General features: G+C 40.6%; 1 protein-coding gene across 1 annotated transcript in view; it reads right to left on the minus strand.

The window, feature by feature from the left end:
- Positions 1–16,906, minus strand: part of LOC121445555 (glypican-3) — a gene marked incomplete at its 3' end in the record, with an annotated part of 312,437 nt that overhangs the window by 108,060 nt on the left and 187,471 nt on the right. The window contains exon 3 of the mRNA XM_041647665.1: positions 7,273–7,967. Within this exon, the coding sequence (XP_041503599.1) occupies positions 7,273–7,967 (695 nt within the window). The remainder of the gene's footprint in view (positions 1–7,272; positions 7,968–16,906) is intronic.

The raw sequence follows: 16,906 nt of genomic DNA on the forward strand, positions 1-16,906 counted from the left end.
GTGCTGAGAAATACGTTATCCAGTTGCGATGCTGGGAATCTGGCCTTAGACCAACAGCTCATCGCTTCGTTGGGTTTTTATTCTTGTAGGGCTAAAGCTGGAATTGAGTTCCCTAAGCTGAAAACGCTCACTGCGAGTGCAGGAGCCAGTCAGCCCGTGGGAACTGAGGCTAGGGGACCTGTGTGACACAAGTGGCGACACCCTGGCTACGGCCATTGCTGCGGGAGGTTAAAAGTTCCTCATCTCTAATTCATGTCTTTAAGTAGCATCCACAAACGGCAGTATGCTGACTTGTTAGCTCGCAACTGAGGCAAACTCGCAGATTTTTACGGTTCCTGAGGGCATATTCTCATCATATCAGCTCACTGACCATAGAAAAGAGATTTAGAAACAACTGCTAGTTAGGGCACATGAGCAACCAGGCATCATGCTGCCCCTTGCCTAGGGAAAGGCAAACTGCTAGATGTGTACAGAGCCCACTTGATTCTCTAAAGTGACCTCTAACACTCAGGTAACATTGGGATGAAACATTCAAAAGTTTCCTTCATATGGTCAGTTTTGGAAATTTGATGTGAACTTAACACTTAATGGTGTCAATCCTTCCTTTGTAACCTTTTAATAATTGGGTCGTATATTTTTAAAAACTGCCTTTTGTAGGCTGAGGCAATAGGACCATAAGTTCAACGCCAGCCCGTGCTATGAGTGAAACCTAGCCCCAAAGCAGAACAAAAGACAAAACCACCACTTTCTCCCAACGGAACTAACTAAAGATATTTTTATTGTAAATGGTAAAAAAGGATGAAAAATGTAAATTTTGTGTCATTTCAGAAATGGACCCCATTTGAATAATATTGCTTACTAAAGTTCCAGATGCTGGCCTGCATACGCAAACAAAGTACGGAGATATTTGCTGGATTTATCACTTCTGAATCCCTCTGGAGCTGAAAACAGCTTCTATGAATTCAGAGGAGGTATCTCTATCTGAGACTAAAAAATGAAAGTGCAGTGATAGCATGAGGAGAAAACCCCTGACAATTTGACACTGAGAAACGACCTCGGCCTTCAAAAGTAGCGAAGAAAGGTAAGGCTAATCTTGGAAATTCTGATGAGTTCCAGTCACTCACGCAGACGGAAAATGCACGAATTTGACAGAGCGCATTATTATTGCGGATCACCAGCAGAGTCTGCCTCAAAGCTTCCCACCACACATGAATAAATACCGACTTCATCGCCTCTCCAAACAGTCTAGCCAAAGAAATAGGCGTACCTGGACACTGGTGTATGTCAGGCTCTTAGTAAGCAACGTTACTACCTAAGGAAATTCTAATGGAGAGATCTGAATGGGGTTTGCTATTTGGAATAAATAGCAGATACACTGAAAACTATCTGGTTGGAGGTGTAGCTCTGTGTTAGAGCATGCACGTAGCATAGACAAGGGCCCAGATTCCATCTCTGCAGAAACTAAGCCAAACCAGAACCAATCAAACAACTATCTGTGGTCCCAATGGGTGGAGACTCAAAACTGCAACTGGAAATGAACAGATTTCCCACCATTTGCAATGCTCACATAGACTTCTAGGTAGCACCTATTGGCAGCACTCATATAGACTTTAGGTGGTGCCTACACACATAGTGTCTTAGAAAGTAGCCTGTGCCTTTAAGTGTTAGGAATATGAAAAAAAAAAACCTGTCTTTTATTTCTTCATTGGGAAATAGTAGAGCAAGAGTCTCCAAGGAGAGAGAATGAATTCAAAAACTGATTGTGCAGCTGGAAAAACAGTGGGGAGTAATACAGGATATTAAGTAATATAATAAAAAACCTATTTAGGTTGCATTTGGGGAATGAAGATTCTAGTGAATAGAGAACGGAAGTGTTTGAGAGAGCGAGCAATATAAAGTCATGGTAATGAGCACAAGCTTTGGAGTCAGACAGACCCAGCTCTGAACCTGAGTTCTGTGACCTGCTGGCTGAGTGACCCCCGAAGGGAGCAAAAGAATGGTCTTTTGCTCTTCCCTCCCCTTTATGATGTGCTGTGTCCCCTACAGTGCTTCCAAGATGAAATGTTCAATAGACCTTTCCAGAATCTCCTTCAGGAAGGGCTAAAGGGAGTCACAATGAGGGAGGGAAGGGAGAAATAGGGCTGAGAGAAGCTGGTGTCATTTTGCATATCTTCCAAGGAAACATCAGAAGTCAGGATCGGGGAACTGTGGAGCAGAAGCGCCAACACTGGGGGATGTTAAGGAGAACCAATAAAGAAAGTACATGAGCACAGCTGGAAAAAGGAAGGTACCAACAGCCAGACAGGAGGGTAAGAGTACGAATGTGGAGGAGAGCAGGGAGGTGCATGTGGCAGGGTTCGGAGAGAGGAAAGGGAGGGGAGAAATGTAATTAAATTACAATTTCAAAATGAACAACAACAACAAAAAAGAGTATATGAGCAGTTACTTTGAGGAGGAAAGACAGTCAATGAGATCGCCTACAAAAAGGTTTTGAAAACTCTTCTGGGAGAGAGATAAACACCCACATCTAACAAATGAATGAATTATATATGAAATACATGCGATCTGCATGTAGGTATATGGTAATGACTAGGTGATTTCGAGATGAAAACAATAGAACTTTTAAAAGATGCCCTATTGGGGCTGGGAATGTAGCTCACTGGTAGCGTAGTTACCTAACATGAACCTGGGCTCTATCCTCTGTATTGGAAAAACAGCCATGGTAATCAGCAGTGCTGAAAGTATATTATAAACTGTACTTATCTATACTTGCTATAAGATATAAAATATGGAATTCAATAATGTGCTGATCCATTTTTACAGCGATATTTCCACCTAACTACTATCAAAGGCTCAATACTTGCTCGGGGGCAAGATATGTATCCTTGCTTCCAAATCCATTTGGAGATCAGTGTTCTTATTAACACCTTTTCTTTGGAGTTTTTAGTATAGATATTTCCCTCCCACAGTTTCTTCTCCCTCATCCTTCTATATAAGCACACAGATATCCTTTAGACATTTGTATTCAATCATTATACTGAGATTGCTTTGATTGATCAAAATTAAGTGTAAACACGTTGGGGTTATAGCTCAGTGATAGGACACTTTCCTGGCACACGTGATCCTTTGGGTTTGTTCCCCAATACTAAAAATGTATAAATAGGTTGGAGAAATGGCTCAGAGGTTAAGAGCACATGCTGATCTTCCAGAGGACCTTCGTTCTGTTCCCAGCACCCTTATCAGGCAGCTGTTTCATAACCACCTAGTTCCAGCTCCGGGGATCCCATGCTTCTGGCTTCCAAGGGTACCTGCACTCACATGCACATGTGCATATGCACCCAAAACACACCTATACATAATTTGAAATAATAAGAACAAAACTTTAAAAAGTGTAAGAAAAAGTCACTATCCACTGGGCACCTAGCAGTTTGGACTGGGGCTTAGTGAGTACTTGCAGTTTATTTTGTTTGTTTGTTTGGTTTTTTGTTTGTTTGTTTGTTTTTTGAGACAGAGTTTCTCTTTGTAGCTTTGGAGCCTGTCCTGTAAGTCACTCGGTAGACCAGTCTGGCCTCAAACTCACAGATGTCTGGCTGCCTCTGCCTCCTGAGCGCTGGGATTAAAGGCGTGCCGCCACTGCCCAGCATACTTGCAGTTTCTAAACCTAATAATTCATTTAACACTACATAGAGATGCAGTCTCATTCTAGCCCTGTCAAAAACAGCCTGCGGTTTCTGAGCTATTCACTTTCAAGAGAGGTAGCCAGATGTTCCTACGGGAACATCAGGATAAACTAGGACTCAATTTAAATGATAAGTTCTTTAGCCTCTCTAAAGTTTGTGTTATCAGATTCTCTGCGTTTGGACTCCAGGAATATGTTAAACAAGTTCTCCCATTGACTGGGATAATGAGTCAAGTTTGAGAACTGAACATCTACTGCATTCAGGGGTGCTGCCAGAAATAAGACCCCCAATATTTGCTCACACGCACTCATCTGGTAGTCTACAGAACTGAAAACCACCCTTAGAGAAACTAAGGCACCAACACTTCTTACTTATGAAAGTGTAAGAGTGTCACACCCATGGAGAAGACAAAAACCATTTTCAGGACAGCATTCCTGTGTGGACACTTCATCCCCAGATGTACACAGCTAGTCAAGGAAGCTGCTCTGCCCCACAACTCAGTAGTGGCATAATTTGAGAGGGCTCTTGGCACAACTGAACCAAGAAAAGTTCAGCTCTGGTGTGTTCCCATTTTATCAAAAGAATCTTGTTAATACTTAACATTTGCTTTGAGGGATTCTGCGGGTCTGTCAGCTTCAGTCTGTGGAGCCTCGAGTTCTCTTCCCCTTAATAAATAGCCCTGCCTGCTTGGAGCCTATATAGCATGTGGCCTGGAACACACCCAACCAGAGATCCCCTGACCCCCACCAGGTGATATAGATGACTTAGTCTTGGTGATCATATAACAGCCATGAGTATATGCATATGCTTTCTGGCTTAGTTCAGCCATTCCCAGGGGATGGCCGACTTCACGCTCTCATAAACTAGACGGGAGCTGGGAGCAATCAGGCCCTTAATGGCCAAAACAGAAAGGGACTGCATCACTGAGCACCTCTTGACAGCTCGGGCCTTTCCTCCTGAATGATAATGACACAAAATGTCCTCCCCCTACTGTGTGGTAGGTATGTGCATGAGCACACGCTTCCATGTACACATACCTAAAATGTAGTAGGCATGAAAGCCTGAAATAGCCATGCAATTTCAATTCAGTATGTCTTTGCAAAATCCTAATGGTGCTTTTAGAGTGAAAGTCTCGATGGGGTCTGCTGGGGACAAAGTAATATGGCAGAAAGAATATTAGATTGCAGCAGGAGAATACCTTGGATTCTGCTTCTGGCTCTTTTATTAGCGAAATAACTTTGGGTATGCCTCCCGAGCCTTTATTTCTTCATTTTCAAATGAATGGGATTAGACTAGCTCATTTCTCAGCCTTTCCGGTATTCACTTCCCAGTACAATGTTCACTATGGTGGAATGGATTCTCTTGCGGGTCCATCTACCTACCAGTGCAACTGTGACATGTCAAGACTTCAGAAGTCCTGGGAACTTAGAAACGTCTGCCACCTGACAAAGGTCCCTGCATAAAGCAGATGTTCAGTGGTCACATACTCAACCTGCACGTCCAGACCGCATCAAAAGAGTATACTTAGTTTTCTTCCTTAACTGTTTCTTTTTTTTTTTTTTGCTTGTTTTTGGATACAGGGTCTTAGATTAAGTACTCTCAAACTCCTGATCCTCGTGTCTCAGTCCCGAGTACTTGGGCTACGGTATGTGGTACTTCTACACACCCCTACTTCATTGCTTTTGTGTTTAAGAGCACTGGGGGGAGAAAACTGGCTTTCTAGATCCATTATGCTATCGTCAAACAAATTGCATAGATTCCCTTTAAATACTCATAATATCTTGCCCTTAAAGTAGTCTTATTTTCCTCTTACTGTAGACATTCTCACACTCCAATGCCCATTGGTTGGTGTTGGACACACAGCGGGCACTCAGTCATTGTTGGCGAACAAACATAGGAAAGCTCTTGGTTGGTGTTGAACACACAGTGCACACTCGGTCAATGTTGGCGAAAGAACATATGAAATTCCTTGGTTGGTTTTGGGCATACAGTGGGCACTCAGTTAATGCTGGCGAATGAACATATGAAAGCCCTCACTTTTCATTTTTCTAGTTCTGTGCAATTGACTTTTGCATAAGGCCCCAGAATCTGGCCTCAAATTATAAAGCAGTCAAGGGAATAATTAGCCATCGAAGAACATCATCGTTACATAGGGCATTTCTGTTCATTTTACTATAAAATATTTTCTCAGCAAATGGGTTTTAAATGGCAGCACTTGTGAATGGGGCATTTAGAGCAGCTCCATAAGTAGCCACGCCAAGGGTTGTATCATTTCTGTCCCCCTCCCTAGTTTAATTCACCAAAGAAACCAATTACCTCTATCACTTTGTATTTCCAGAGTTTAAAGACAAGGCTAACTATAACTAGCCCATGCTGCCCTCTACATTCCGGATAAGCAATGGCTCAGAGTACACAGCAATACAGTTGGGAGAAGCTAAGAGTAGGAGTCGGCAAGGCCAGCCAAACCTGGGTTTGAATCCCAGCTCCTTCCACCAAGAAAGTTTGGAGATCTTGGGAAGTACTTAAACTCTCTAAGCTTTAGCCCTCCTGTGTGCAATGGGTGCAATATTGAGACCCATTGCATGGATGACTCAAATAGATTATGATGCACGCTGGCCAACAGAGCACCCGACATGTAGCAGGAGCTCAATAATGATAGAGTATTTTACTGTTCTGCCACATCCTCCTCCGAGGCTGGGAGCAGTTAGGGATCAGTCATTGTCTTAAAGTGATAGAGCTGGAAGTTCGTGGCTGTATGTTCTCCTCTACATCAGAAGTGGCTTTCTCTTCTGGTTCTATGACAGACTCTCCTAGAAGTCAGGCAAGCTGCTACCTCCCTTGCAGAACTGTTCTACCACCACAGATCCCTGAAGTCTTAGACTGGCATAATTAAGGCTGCAAATGTGAATGTAGGGGAACACGGATGTTCTGTTTTTCTTATGTCTTTGTTTGAGTTTAGTTAGTAGGCACTAGTTGAGTCTCTTAAAGTCGCTCTTCAGAATGGTAATGTGATACACGTGAAGACCACAGAACAAAATCAGAATAAAAGGTGACAGCAACTGAACCAAAATTCCAGGTTCTGAATCATCATACATCCTCCACTAACTATGTAACTGGGTGTGCAACATGCAGTTTCACTACGATCCACTTTCCTTGCTTATAGGAGAAAGGAATATCAGAATATTAACATAAGTATCCTGATAACAAAAATAACAGCTAACATTTACTTAAGATTTACTATCTACCACACGGATGCTAAGTGTCTACATGCATGCTATTCTCTTTACTTGAGTTAAAAAAAAAATAAGACTCATAAAGATAAAATTAGTTTCCAATACTCTACAGCAAAGAAATGTGTGTTGTTAGAACTCAGAGCCTGGTATTGTGACTGTGTAGAGCCTGGTATAGTGACTGTGTGCCCTGTAGTTTTAACGTGCAGCTTATCCCTGTGAGTTCCTTCAGCCCATGTGCCATCCTCACTTGCTCGTTGATTTTCTTTCTCTATTGTTCTATCAGTATCTGCTGCTGGGGCGGTCAGCCCACCCACCATAATGAAGGACAGCCCCTTAGAAAATGGAAGACCAATACTTACAGTGGTGGTCAGCTTGCCTCCATTCTTCTGCACATACTGGATGGAATCATGGATCGTGGAAAAGAGTCCAAGCAGCACGTTCTCCATGTCGTAGATTCTGTACATGCCATTCACGAGTTCCTCAAGAGACAGAATGTATTCTCTCCAGTACTTGTCGATCTCCACCACACCTGCCATACAGCCTTGCATGACCACGTTGCAGTAACCGCCACAAGGCTTCACCATCATCAGTCCCTGGCAGTAAGAGCAGTACCACATTCTGGTGAGCATGCGCCCACAGTCCTTACTGAACTTGAGGTGATCGGTGGTGTTGATGACTTCAATGCCAAGATTCAGGGCTTGAAGGAAGATTCTGGTGACTTGCAGTGACTTGGAAACCTGGGTCATAATAAGCTTGGGGAAACTGCCGAATACTTTCAGGTCACGCCTTGCTCCTCGGAGGCACTCGTTGATGTCCAATACTGACTCAGGCAGCCCTGGGTTCATCATCTGGGTGTAGATGACTGGAAAGAGGCTGTCGAACAATTCATTGACCATATCATCCACGTTGATATCAGAACCCAAAATGTAGAGAGACACATCAGTGAAAAATTCACCCACAAAATCAAAAGCTTGTGGAGTCAGGCTGGGGTAGTTGTTCTTGAACATGGCGTTGGTGTAGTTCTTGGCATGACGAACAACGATTTCAAAGGCCTCTGTAAAACAGAAGAAAAAAAAGATATGTCCACAAATTAAAGCATGAAATCCAGGGTATAAATGAATTTGATGTTTCTGTTGCTTTGGTCATTAAGGTCCATTTGCTTTAAATAATTGAATCGCATTCATAGCTGGCATTAACTATAGTCCTGCAGTTGTTTGCTCCCATAAATCACTTTCCCTTTCTGCATGTGAAGTCCAAAGTTTGATGTGCACATAAATTCTTAAACACACAAATTGTATTTCAAATGACAACAGCCAGGATTCAGTTAACATTTCAGTCTTTCATGACAATATTGATTAAAAATTGGCTAAATGAGAAGTTATTTCTCTTTCTCTCATTGATTCATTCAGTTAAAAAGAAATTGCATTTAAGGACATTTCATTTTCAGACAGAGATAAATATTTGACAACAGATTATATACTGTATAAACTCATAACAATTTGAGCCTGTTCAAACCCAGAGGAGAGGCAAGTTATTGCTAAGAACAAAAGATAACCCAAATTCAATCATTTTGGGGAGACTTTCCCCAGATAACTTTAAAGGGAGTTATCTGACAGACTACTAGACCTGGAAAAGGTATTTATCCACTGAACGGGTATCTGGGTGGGAAAAACAACCCATGCACTTACCTATACATTTGGTAGTGACAATAACTACAAGTTGAACATCTGGGAGGATAACTGCTAAGCTTCCTCCGTAAGTTCAGCTTCCACATGGCTTGGAAGCCCCATTCGGTCTACAGAGACCACGAATTCAAGATTACATCTGCTGCTTCAGGCCCTTGGCAAGAGCCCAATTAGTGTCACTACTTTGAGAAAGTAGTAATGTTGTGCCATCCCATTTTCCCAAAGCCAAAATATTCTAGATGCAAATTATTCCGAATAACCAGAGTACCATATATATGTGAAAAGGGGAAAAAACACCCAAGATGTTTTTAAAAAAAGAAATAAAAGAGTTTAAAAAGAAAAACATAGCCAAGTTTCCTCATATTTAACATTGGTCCTTTCCGCTCCTTCTAAGATGCTAAGGTCCATGACAGGTGTGCTCTAAACAATGCCAGTTCATGAGCCTTGAAAAATCAAATGATTACTACCTTCAGATGGCTAGAGAGACCGTATTCCATGGGATCAATTAGGCCCACACTTCAGTCATCTGTGGCAGAAGGGAGCTCTAGGCTGAACAACTGCCATCTGTCCTAGATCCCTCACAAGATAGAACTCGCTCCCCAGGCTCCTCCCTGGGGCTCGTCTCATACCCAGCCATGCTGGAGTGGTGCCAGTGGAATTCTAAAGCGCTTTCAAGCCCACTAGAGACCAGAAATAAATGAGAAATGAGAACGTAGCCAACTACCAAAGGTTTGGAGAACATGTGGACTGGCGATTGGTCTGTGGGAGACTTTTGCACCACTGGGAGGTACCAGTGTTTGTTGATTCCTTCCATTTTGTAACTCTGTGACCCAGAACAAATTTTCCCTTTCCGTCAATCACTACACGCTCACTTGTTTGTTTTCTTTCGTTTGGAACATCAAGTGATTCTTAGACACGTTATCTTACAACAACCTTCTTAGTTCCACTCGTTACTTTCTGCTCCATCCTTGAATCTAAATCTTGAATGAAGCTATGTGATCATCTAGTCCAGTCACTCAATCCTTTAAAACCATCAGAAAGTCTGATATTTTAAATTATGTATTCATTTTTACTTTAAGTAGACATATATTATTTATTAGGCTATGCTAGGTGCTATGAATATGTCTGCTAGATGGAGATTAATGATATACCACCCTTGTCTCAGAAATATTCACAAGTGGCCAGGCACAGCGGCTCACTCATAGAATTCCAACATCTAGCAAGCAGAGGCAGGAGAAGTTCAAGGCCAGTGTGATCTACACGGGGAATTCCAGATTCAGCCAGAGTTACACAGTGCAACCCTATTTCAAAAAGAAATGCTTAGGAGTCTTTATAGTGCAAAAATTCCAAGCCATGTCCAAGAGTATCATGACAGCTACATTTTACAAGAACCAGCTGAATTTGGTACTATCAACCCGGATTTAACAGATGATGAAACTGAGTCTCAGTAGAATGGCCATATTTCCCCAAGGTCACACAGTGGCGCAGGAGAAGGAATCAGTTCCAACCAGTGTCTCTAAGTGGCAGTTACACCCCAGCTGCCCTCAAACTTGCAGTCTATACACATTCTCTTTGTACAAAGTTAAGCCCTTTTTTTCAAGTCATCATTTTCGCATCGGCTTTCTCATCTCTGAATGAAAATGTACCAGAAGAAATTGAAAACCGAAGACCAATAAAGCAGAGCAGCACTTTCACCTTGGCCTTGGGGCAGCATGAAGTAAGAGAAGGGAAAAGACTGCTTCACAACCGGGTTACCCCTGCAGGTCTCAATCATCCAGGCTGCTCTAGGAATTCTCTGTGAAGAGAATTTTACCTGGATTGTGGTGTTCTCATTCTCTAATACACAAGATACATGACAGGAAAAGCCCACAGATCCTCCTGCCAATAACATTCCTTTTTGAAAGTTCTGTGACTAGCACTCACTGCTGGATCAATAGAAAGAGGAAATTACAAAAGATCATGAACTCATCTAGAGAAACAACAACAACACATATAGCAGGGGGAAAGGGCTGGAGACCATAGTGAACATCACGCTCGAATGTATTTTCTACAGCAGCGTCTACAGCTCAAAATGAACAGGGCACATCTCTGGAGTTTGCTCAGTCCCCTTGCTTCTGTATCACAGGACAGCAGACCAAAGCAAAAGGGCTCAGGGAAAGGTTTTACTGGGTCTCAGGAAGCAATACTAGGTGAAAAGAGATGCTTGGCCTTCTTCTGTCACTTGAGGGCTTGTGAAATAAAGTCAAGGGCAGAAGTAAATGCAAGGAAGTATAAGTCCATTGATAACGTGGTCAGATAATCAAGTATACTTTAGAGAGAGGTGATTTTCCTCTTTCCTCCAACGATGTAAAGAGTTATGTCCAGTCAACAGTAGAGTAAATCTAGTGGAATCGGTTATCAGGAGCAATTCCTCATCAAAAACATTCACTGATTTTATAATCTACAGATGAAAAGAAATGGATTTAATAAGCTGAGATATGCCCACATACAGAAAAGTTCCATTTTCCTCTTTATTGTTATTAGATTTTTATTGATTGATTGATTGATTGATGTGTGTATGTGTACACACACACACACACACCATGGCATGTTGTGGAGATTATAGAACAACTTATGGGAATCAGTTCTCCCAGTCCACCACGTGAGTTCCAGGGATCAGGATCAAACTTAAGTTTTCAGACTTGGCAACAGGCTTCGGCATCTCACTAGCCCAATCCCTAGATATCTAAATGTTCCTGTCACCATCCCTATCACTACAGATGCTAATGTTGCCTTGCCAATGTTCTCCTTCCAGCTTGATGCGCAATGACAGACAATTTTCCAGACACAGTTTCATGGGAGAAGTGTATGGATTCTCTTTAAATAGTTCAATAACTTCTTCTACTTACTTCCCCTCAAGATCTATCGTTGACCACTGCAGCCGAATGGTTGCCCTTAGTATATGGTGCTGGTGTTCCTGCATTCATATCTACACTAAATAAAATGGGCTTTTATGTGCCTTCTTGGTAGTCAGCTGAGTATTTTTTTAAAAAGAAAATGAGAATATACTTGGGACTGAAAGACAAGAAAAATATATGAACCATGGAATCCTTTTCAAGGTCTGTAGAGTAAGCAATTGTTATAGAAACCAGTTCCTTTTTTCAAGGCAGTTTTTCCAGCACTGCAAGGATGTCCACTACTATATGAGAACTTTTTCCCCTGTTCCTAGGATGAATACTGCATAATGGCTTGGACTGAACACAGGTTTTATTTTCAAGTACAAGTACTTGGATGGACAAGGAAAACGAATATTTCCCGGGCGTCTGCAAGGTCCGTGCCAGAACCCACGGCACACATGTTTCTATATTCTTATGCATCAATGACATAAACACATGTGTTTGGTGAGGAAACTGAGGCTCGGAGGCTATAGGACCCATACAGGTAATATTTCTAGTTGAATTCCAGGGTCTCAGTTTAAAAGCAAAGACATTTAATCTTGATTAATCGCTAGAGGCTGAAATATTAAAATAAATTGCCACTACTAATTCTGCAGGAAGAATGTAAAAGAAGATGGGAGGGAGGGAGGGAGGTGTCAATGATAAAGAAAGAAGATAAAAGGTTTTTTTTCTGTTTCTTTTTCCTAATTGATCAATATCTCTCAGAGGAAGGACACATTCCCTAGAATTAGTGAGACACTGGAAAAAAATCCAATGTTCCATTAGATGAATGAATGAATGTATAAATAAAATATAATAGTAACAAAAACAACAGCCTTCTTAGAAAATGGGCAAAATATCTGAAGAGCTACATCACCAAAGAAGATTCGTAGATCCCAAGCAAATAGAGAAAAAAGATGCTCAATATCATATATCGTTAGGGACTTAAAAATTAAAGTAGTAATGCATGCCATTGTGCAGGCAATAGAATGGTTAAGTCATACAACTGACAACAGCAAACTCTGTGAGGTTATCAAGCAGTGGTTCTCAACCACCTGAAAGCTGTGACCCTTTAATACAGATATGGTGACCACAGCCATATGCGGTGGCGACCCCAACCATAACATTATCTCCACTGCTACTTTATAACTGTGATTTTGCCACTGTTATGAACCGTAATGTAAGTAGCTGTGTTTTCTCATGGTCTTAAGCAACTACCCTGAGGGTTGCGACCCACAGGTTATGAACCTCTGGTGTAGCACAACAGCAACAGACACCCTGGAATATCTGGTGGGAACACAAGATGATACAACCACTTTAAATGATAGAGAGGCAGTTTCTTATAAAAACAAAACATTTTTATCATGTTATCCAGACACTGTTCTTCCCTTCTCACCTACTTGATTTTTCTTTCAAATTCAAATCCGTTTTAAGTAAAGGCTATGAATTTTTGGAAGTGCCAGAACTTTAGAATTCAGTCTTTGATGGAACTAGTGATGAGAACCACTGAACACAGTTAAGTCACTCCCTCTTTTTCCTTCAAGCTGCTTTGACATTTTGTTCATGAAAAAGGGAGTTTTGGCATACAATAGCTGCCATGTGACATCAATGTAATTTTAGATGGAAAAACAATTTAACGGACCAAAACACCCAAACAGGCAACACACTGCAATGTTATTTTTGAATACTGTATGGTTTTTTTGAAAACCAGCCGCACAGAAACAGAAAGTTTAGTATGTAAGTAAGGGTTTTCATTTTTGAAAATAGTTCATAAAGACACTAAAAGCATTTAGTTGAATTTCTGTTGTATTTTTGAGTGTTTTACAATTCACATTGTTTTAACCAGAACGATTCAGGAATAAGTCGTTATTAAGTATAAGTCATTTATTTTGTAGGAATATGACCAGCCTATAAATATAAAGTCTCAGTTTTTACCTTGTACCCACTAGGTGTCTAAATATAAGGTACATCAACTAGCAGTAAAGAAATGATTGAAGGAAAGAATAAAAGAAGTGCATCTTCATGGGTTATTATATGTATCGTTAAAGATGGGTGATAGGTAGATAGATAGATAGATAGATAGATAGATAGATAGATAGATAGATAGATAGATAGATAGATAGATATAGATGAATGGACAAATGGATGAACGGATAGACAGATAAATAGAGGAATAACAGAGGATGGATAGATGGATAAAGAGACAGACAGATAGGTAAATAAATTTTCCTCCAAAGGCTATTACAGACTAGAGAAGACAATTAACATGATTTATTGCAAGGGTCCTCAGAAGCAAGAAGTGAAAATCTGTACTCGAAAATTTATGAGCCTGCAACAGTTGACCACACTTTTGCCCCATTAGCCCAATTAGTTCTTATCATTTACTGTCCATTAGTTTTCCTGAACAACTAGTTTGCGTTCACCTTCTGGACTCTGTGAGTCATGTAACTCATAATTTTTCCCTACTCACATTTATGAGTTGAAAGCTTACAGCTAAATTTATAGCCTCCCTCGATCAAGCATAATAAACTTCATGTCATGTGCTTTGTGTCTCCATCTTTTCTATCTGTATTTTTCTACTGGCTGTAGGGTTCCTGGGTATTCGCGCTACAGCACACCTCACTGTTACTAATCACAGTCTTTTTAAAATTTATTTTAATTTTAATTTTATTTTTATGCACATTCTTACAGAAAATTTACAATTCTTTGGGTAATAAGGTAGAATGCAAACAGACAGGTAGGTAAATCAGGATATGGAGAAAGACAAAACACTGCTGCAATAATGTAGTCTCGGGGCTGGAGTAGCCATTACAGAAGCATTCCAACTTATAAAGAGGTGGGGCCCTTTCAGGAACTCATTAGAAGATGTTGTCCTCCCCGGCAACTGCCAGAGTACTTCTCTTTCCACTTCTTTCCCCCACATCTTCAAAACTTGAGATCAATGTAGCTAACAATTTAAAACTGAAGTAGACTTTAGTATGACTGGTTTCAACAGAGCTAAAAATGCATGTGTTCATATGGCCATAGGAATAAGGCATCCCTGGTAAACCAGAGAGGTAGCTTGACAGGACAGCACAGGAGTACTTCAGAGGAAAATTGCTTTTGACATTGATAAGGCTTGATTTAAACAACAATTTGTTCTTCAGAAGCTGAAGAGTTAAGACACCCATTTGATTGTGGGCACACCAAGAATAAACTTAATTATTGTAAAAGAATACTGTAGCTCAACATCTCAACATTTTTCACACTATCAACCTGATGAGCTTCTTCTAAGACATGATCCCTTACTTAGTCTTCTCCCATTCTACGCTGTCTTCCAAGATTTTGTTTGGACTAGCTATCTCAGTCCAATCATCCAATCTTGTTTATTCGAGGTCCCCATGGCTAAGAAGTGACATCCACTAAAAGAGGCACCAGGGTCGCACTCTCACAACTTCAGTTCAATCTTCACAAGAGAAAGACTAATGCTATACAAATAAGTCAAGTTCTGCAGTTTCTTCAAGAATCCATACACTGAATGGATAAGGTCTACTCACTGAAGTAGACTCGAAGGCAAAGGTCCTGCTCTGCACACTATGGCAGGGCCCATGGAGTACTAGATAACACTGTTAAAATAATGGCTTCTTTTAACTGAAACAAAACCAACCAAGCACTCTATCATGCCATATTCTAGGTCTGGTTCTTGTTTTCTCGACTTCTGAAAATTTTGCCTTATAATCCATTATCATGATTCATGAACTAAGTGTGAGGGGTTTCTTCCTTTAAATACTTGCTGCTAGCCTAAGCTTAGAAAAAGAAAATAAACCTTTTTGGTGAAGAAAATGCAGAATGAAAGCTTCTGTTCTATTAGGAAGGTGTATGTAGTGTCGTTTAAAGGTTGGTCCCTGTAGTGACTTTAGCTAATGAGAATCTGTTTCTGCTCAATGGAATTTAAATTATTGACATAAAGAGCAAACTACCTAGAGGATCTTCTGTGTTCTTAGGCTAATTAACATGTGTGTTTTACACTGCTTTCCTTCTCTAATTGCTTAGACATTGAACTACTATTCTAATGAAGGTCAATTGTCAATGGTTTACGCAACTCTTGTTCTGTTAAACCATCTCTTTTCCTTTAAAAAATTTTCTGTGTATAAATTATTTGCCTGAATGTATGTCTGTGTACTGCATGTGTGCCTGACGTCCACAGAAGCCACAAAAGGGCATAAAAACTGCTGTGACTGCAGTTGTAGACGGTTGTAAGCTGCCATGTGGATTCTGGGAACCAAACCCACACCATCTACAAAAGCAACACGTACTCTTAAACCACTGAGCCATCTCTTGTTCTTAAAGAGACTTTTGTCTGTAACTTGCTAATAAGGATATATATATAGGATTTTGCATTTCCACATGGGCTTCACAGCCAAAGCTTTAGTGACAGAGCAACAGACAGCATGCTCTTTCCCACAGTCCCTAGAAAGAACAGTCTCTTCTTTACTCCCATCAGTAACAATAAGTAGCAAATCTGAATTGCCTTAAGAGCTACACATGTATCCTCTTCTGAAGGCATAATTCTCTCATTAACTCAACAGGTACCTCACTGAGCTCTCTGTATAACAACATTCTGTTCAGCTTTTACAGAGAGCCATAGGACTTACATTTTGTTCTCTTAGGTAAGAAGAGACTAGTTTGTGGTATGTGACCCAAGGCCTAAAATTTGTTGAGACCCTTGTTTTTCATTCTGTCCCTTATGACATATGACCAGTCTAAATAACAACTTGTTAGGCGCCCAAATAAACATAGGCCCCTATCACTGTGATGACAGCAATATTAAACACTTTCTCAAAAACTAAAGAGCATTTATGAGCTATTTTAGCTGTCCCATTAGAATGATGACAATATTTGTATAAACATTTGTTTCATTTAATATTTACTAAGTGCATAAAGCACAAAACTGCATGGTCCCTAAAGGCTTGTAAATGTCAGCTGTGATAAAATAATAAATGGCTTCTCTATGTTGAAAAGCACAAAATACCATGTATATGTGAAAAGTGCACTTTGCTCTAAGAATCTTTCATAGCTTAAATATAGACAGTATATAGGTCACTAAAGTCACCATAACATATCTGTAAAGTAACTATTGTCACTTCAAATGTTGAAATTGCTAATCTGTTTTAATTCTATCTCGCCTTCTCCATCACTAAAAGTGCATGTGTAGATGTGCACTGATGCATACATGTAGCTAAGGGGAACATTATTACCCCAATTTCACACATGAGCTAGCTGAAATTAAGACTAGATCTAAGTCATAGATAGAGCTATGTGGTTTAGGGTAGCAGCAATGAGACACAGGACTCTTGGCTATGGGTACAATACTGTTACCATTATGTCCATCTCCTTCAAGGGTAAACATTACA

This window comes from Microtus oregoni, unplaced genomic scaffold, assembly GCF_018167655.1.
Source record: "Microtus oregoni isolate MIOR12 unplaced genomic scaffold, Mior012 000205F_ref0000001, whole genome shotgun sequence".
Classification (NCBI taxonomy): domain Eukaryota; kingdom Metazoa; phylum Chordata; class Mammalia; order Rodentia; family Cricetidae; genus Microtus; species Microtus oregoni.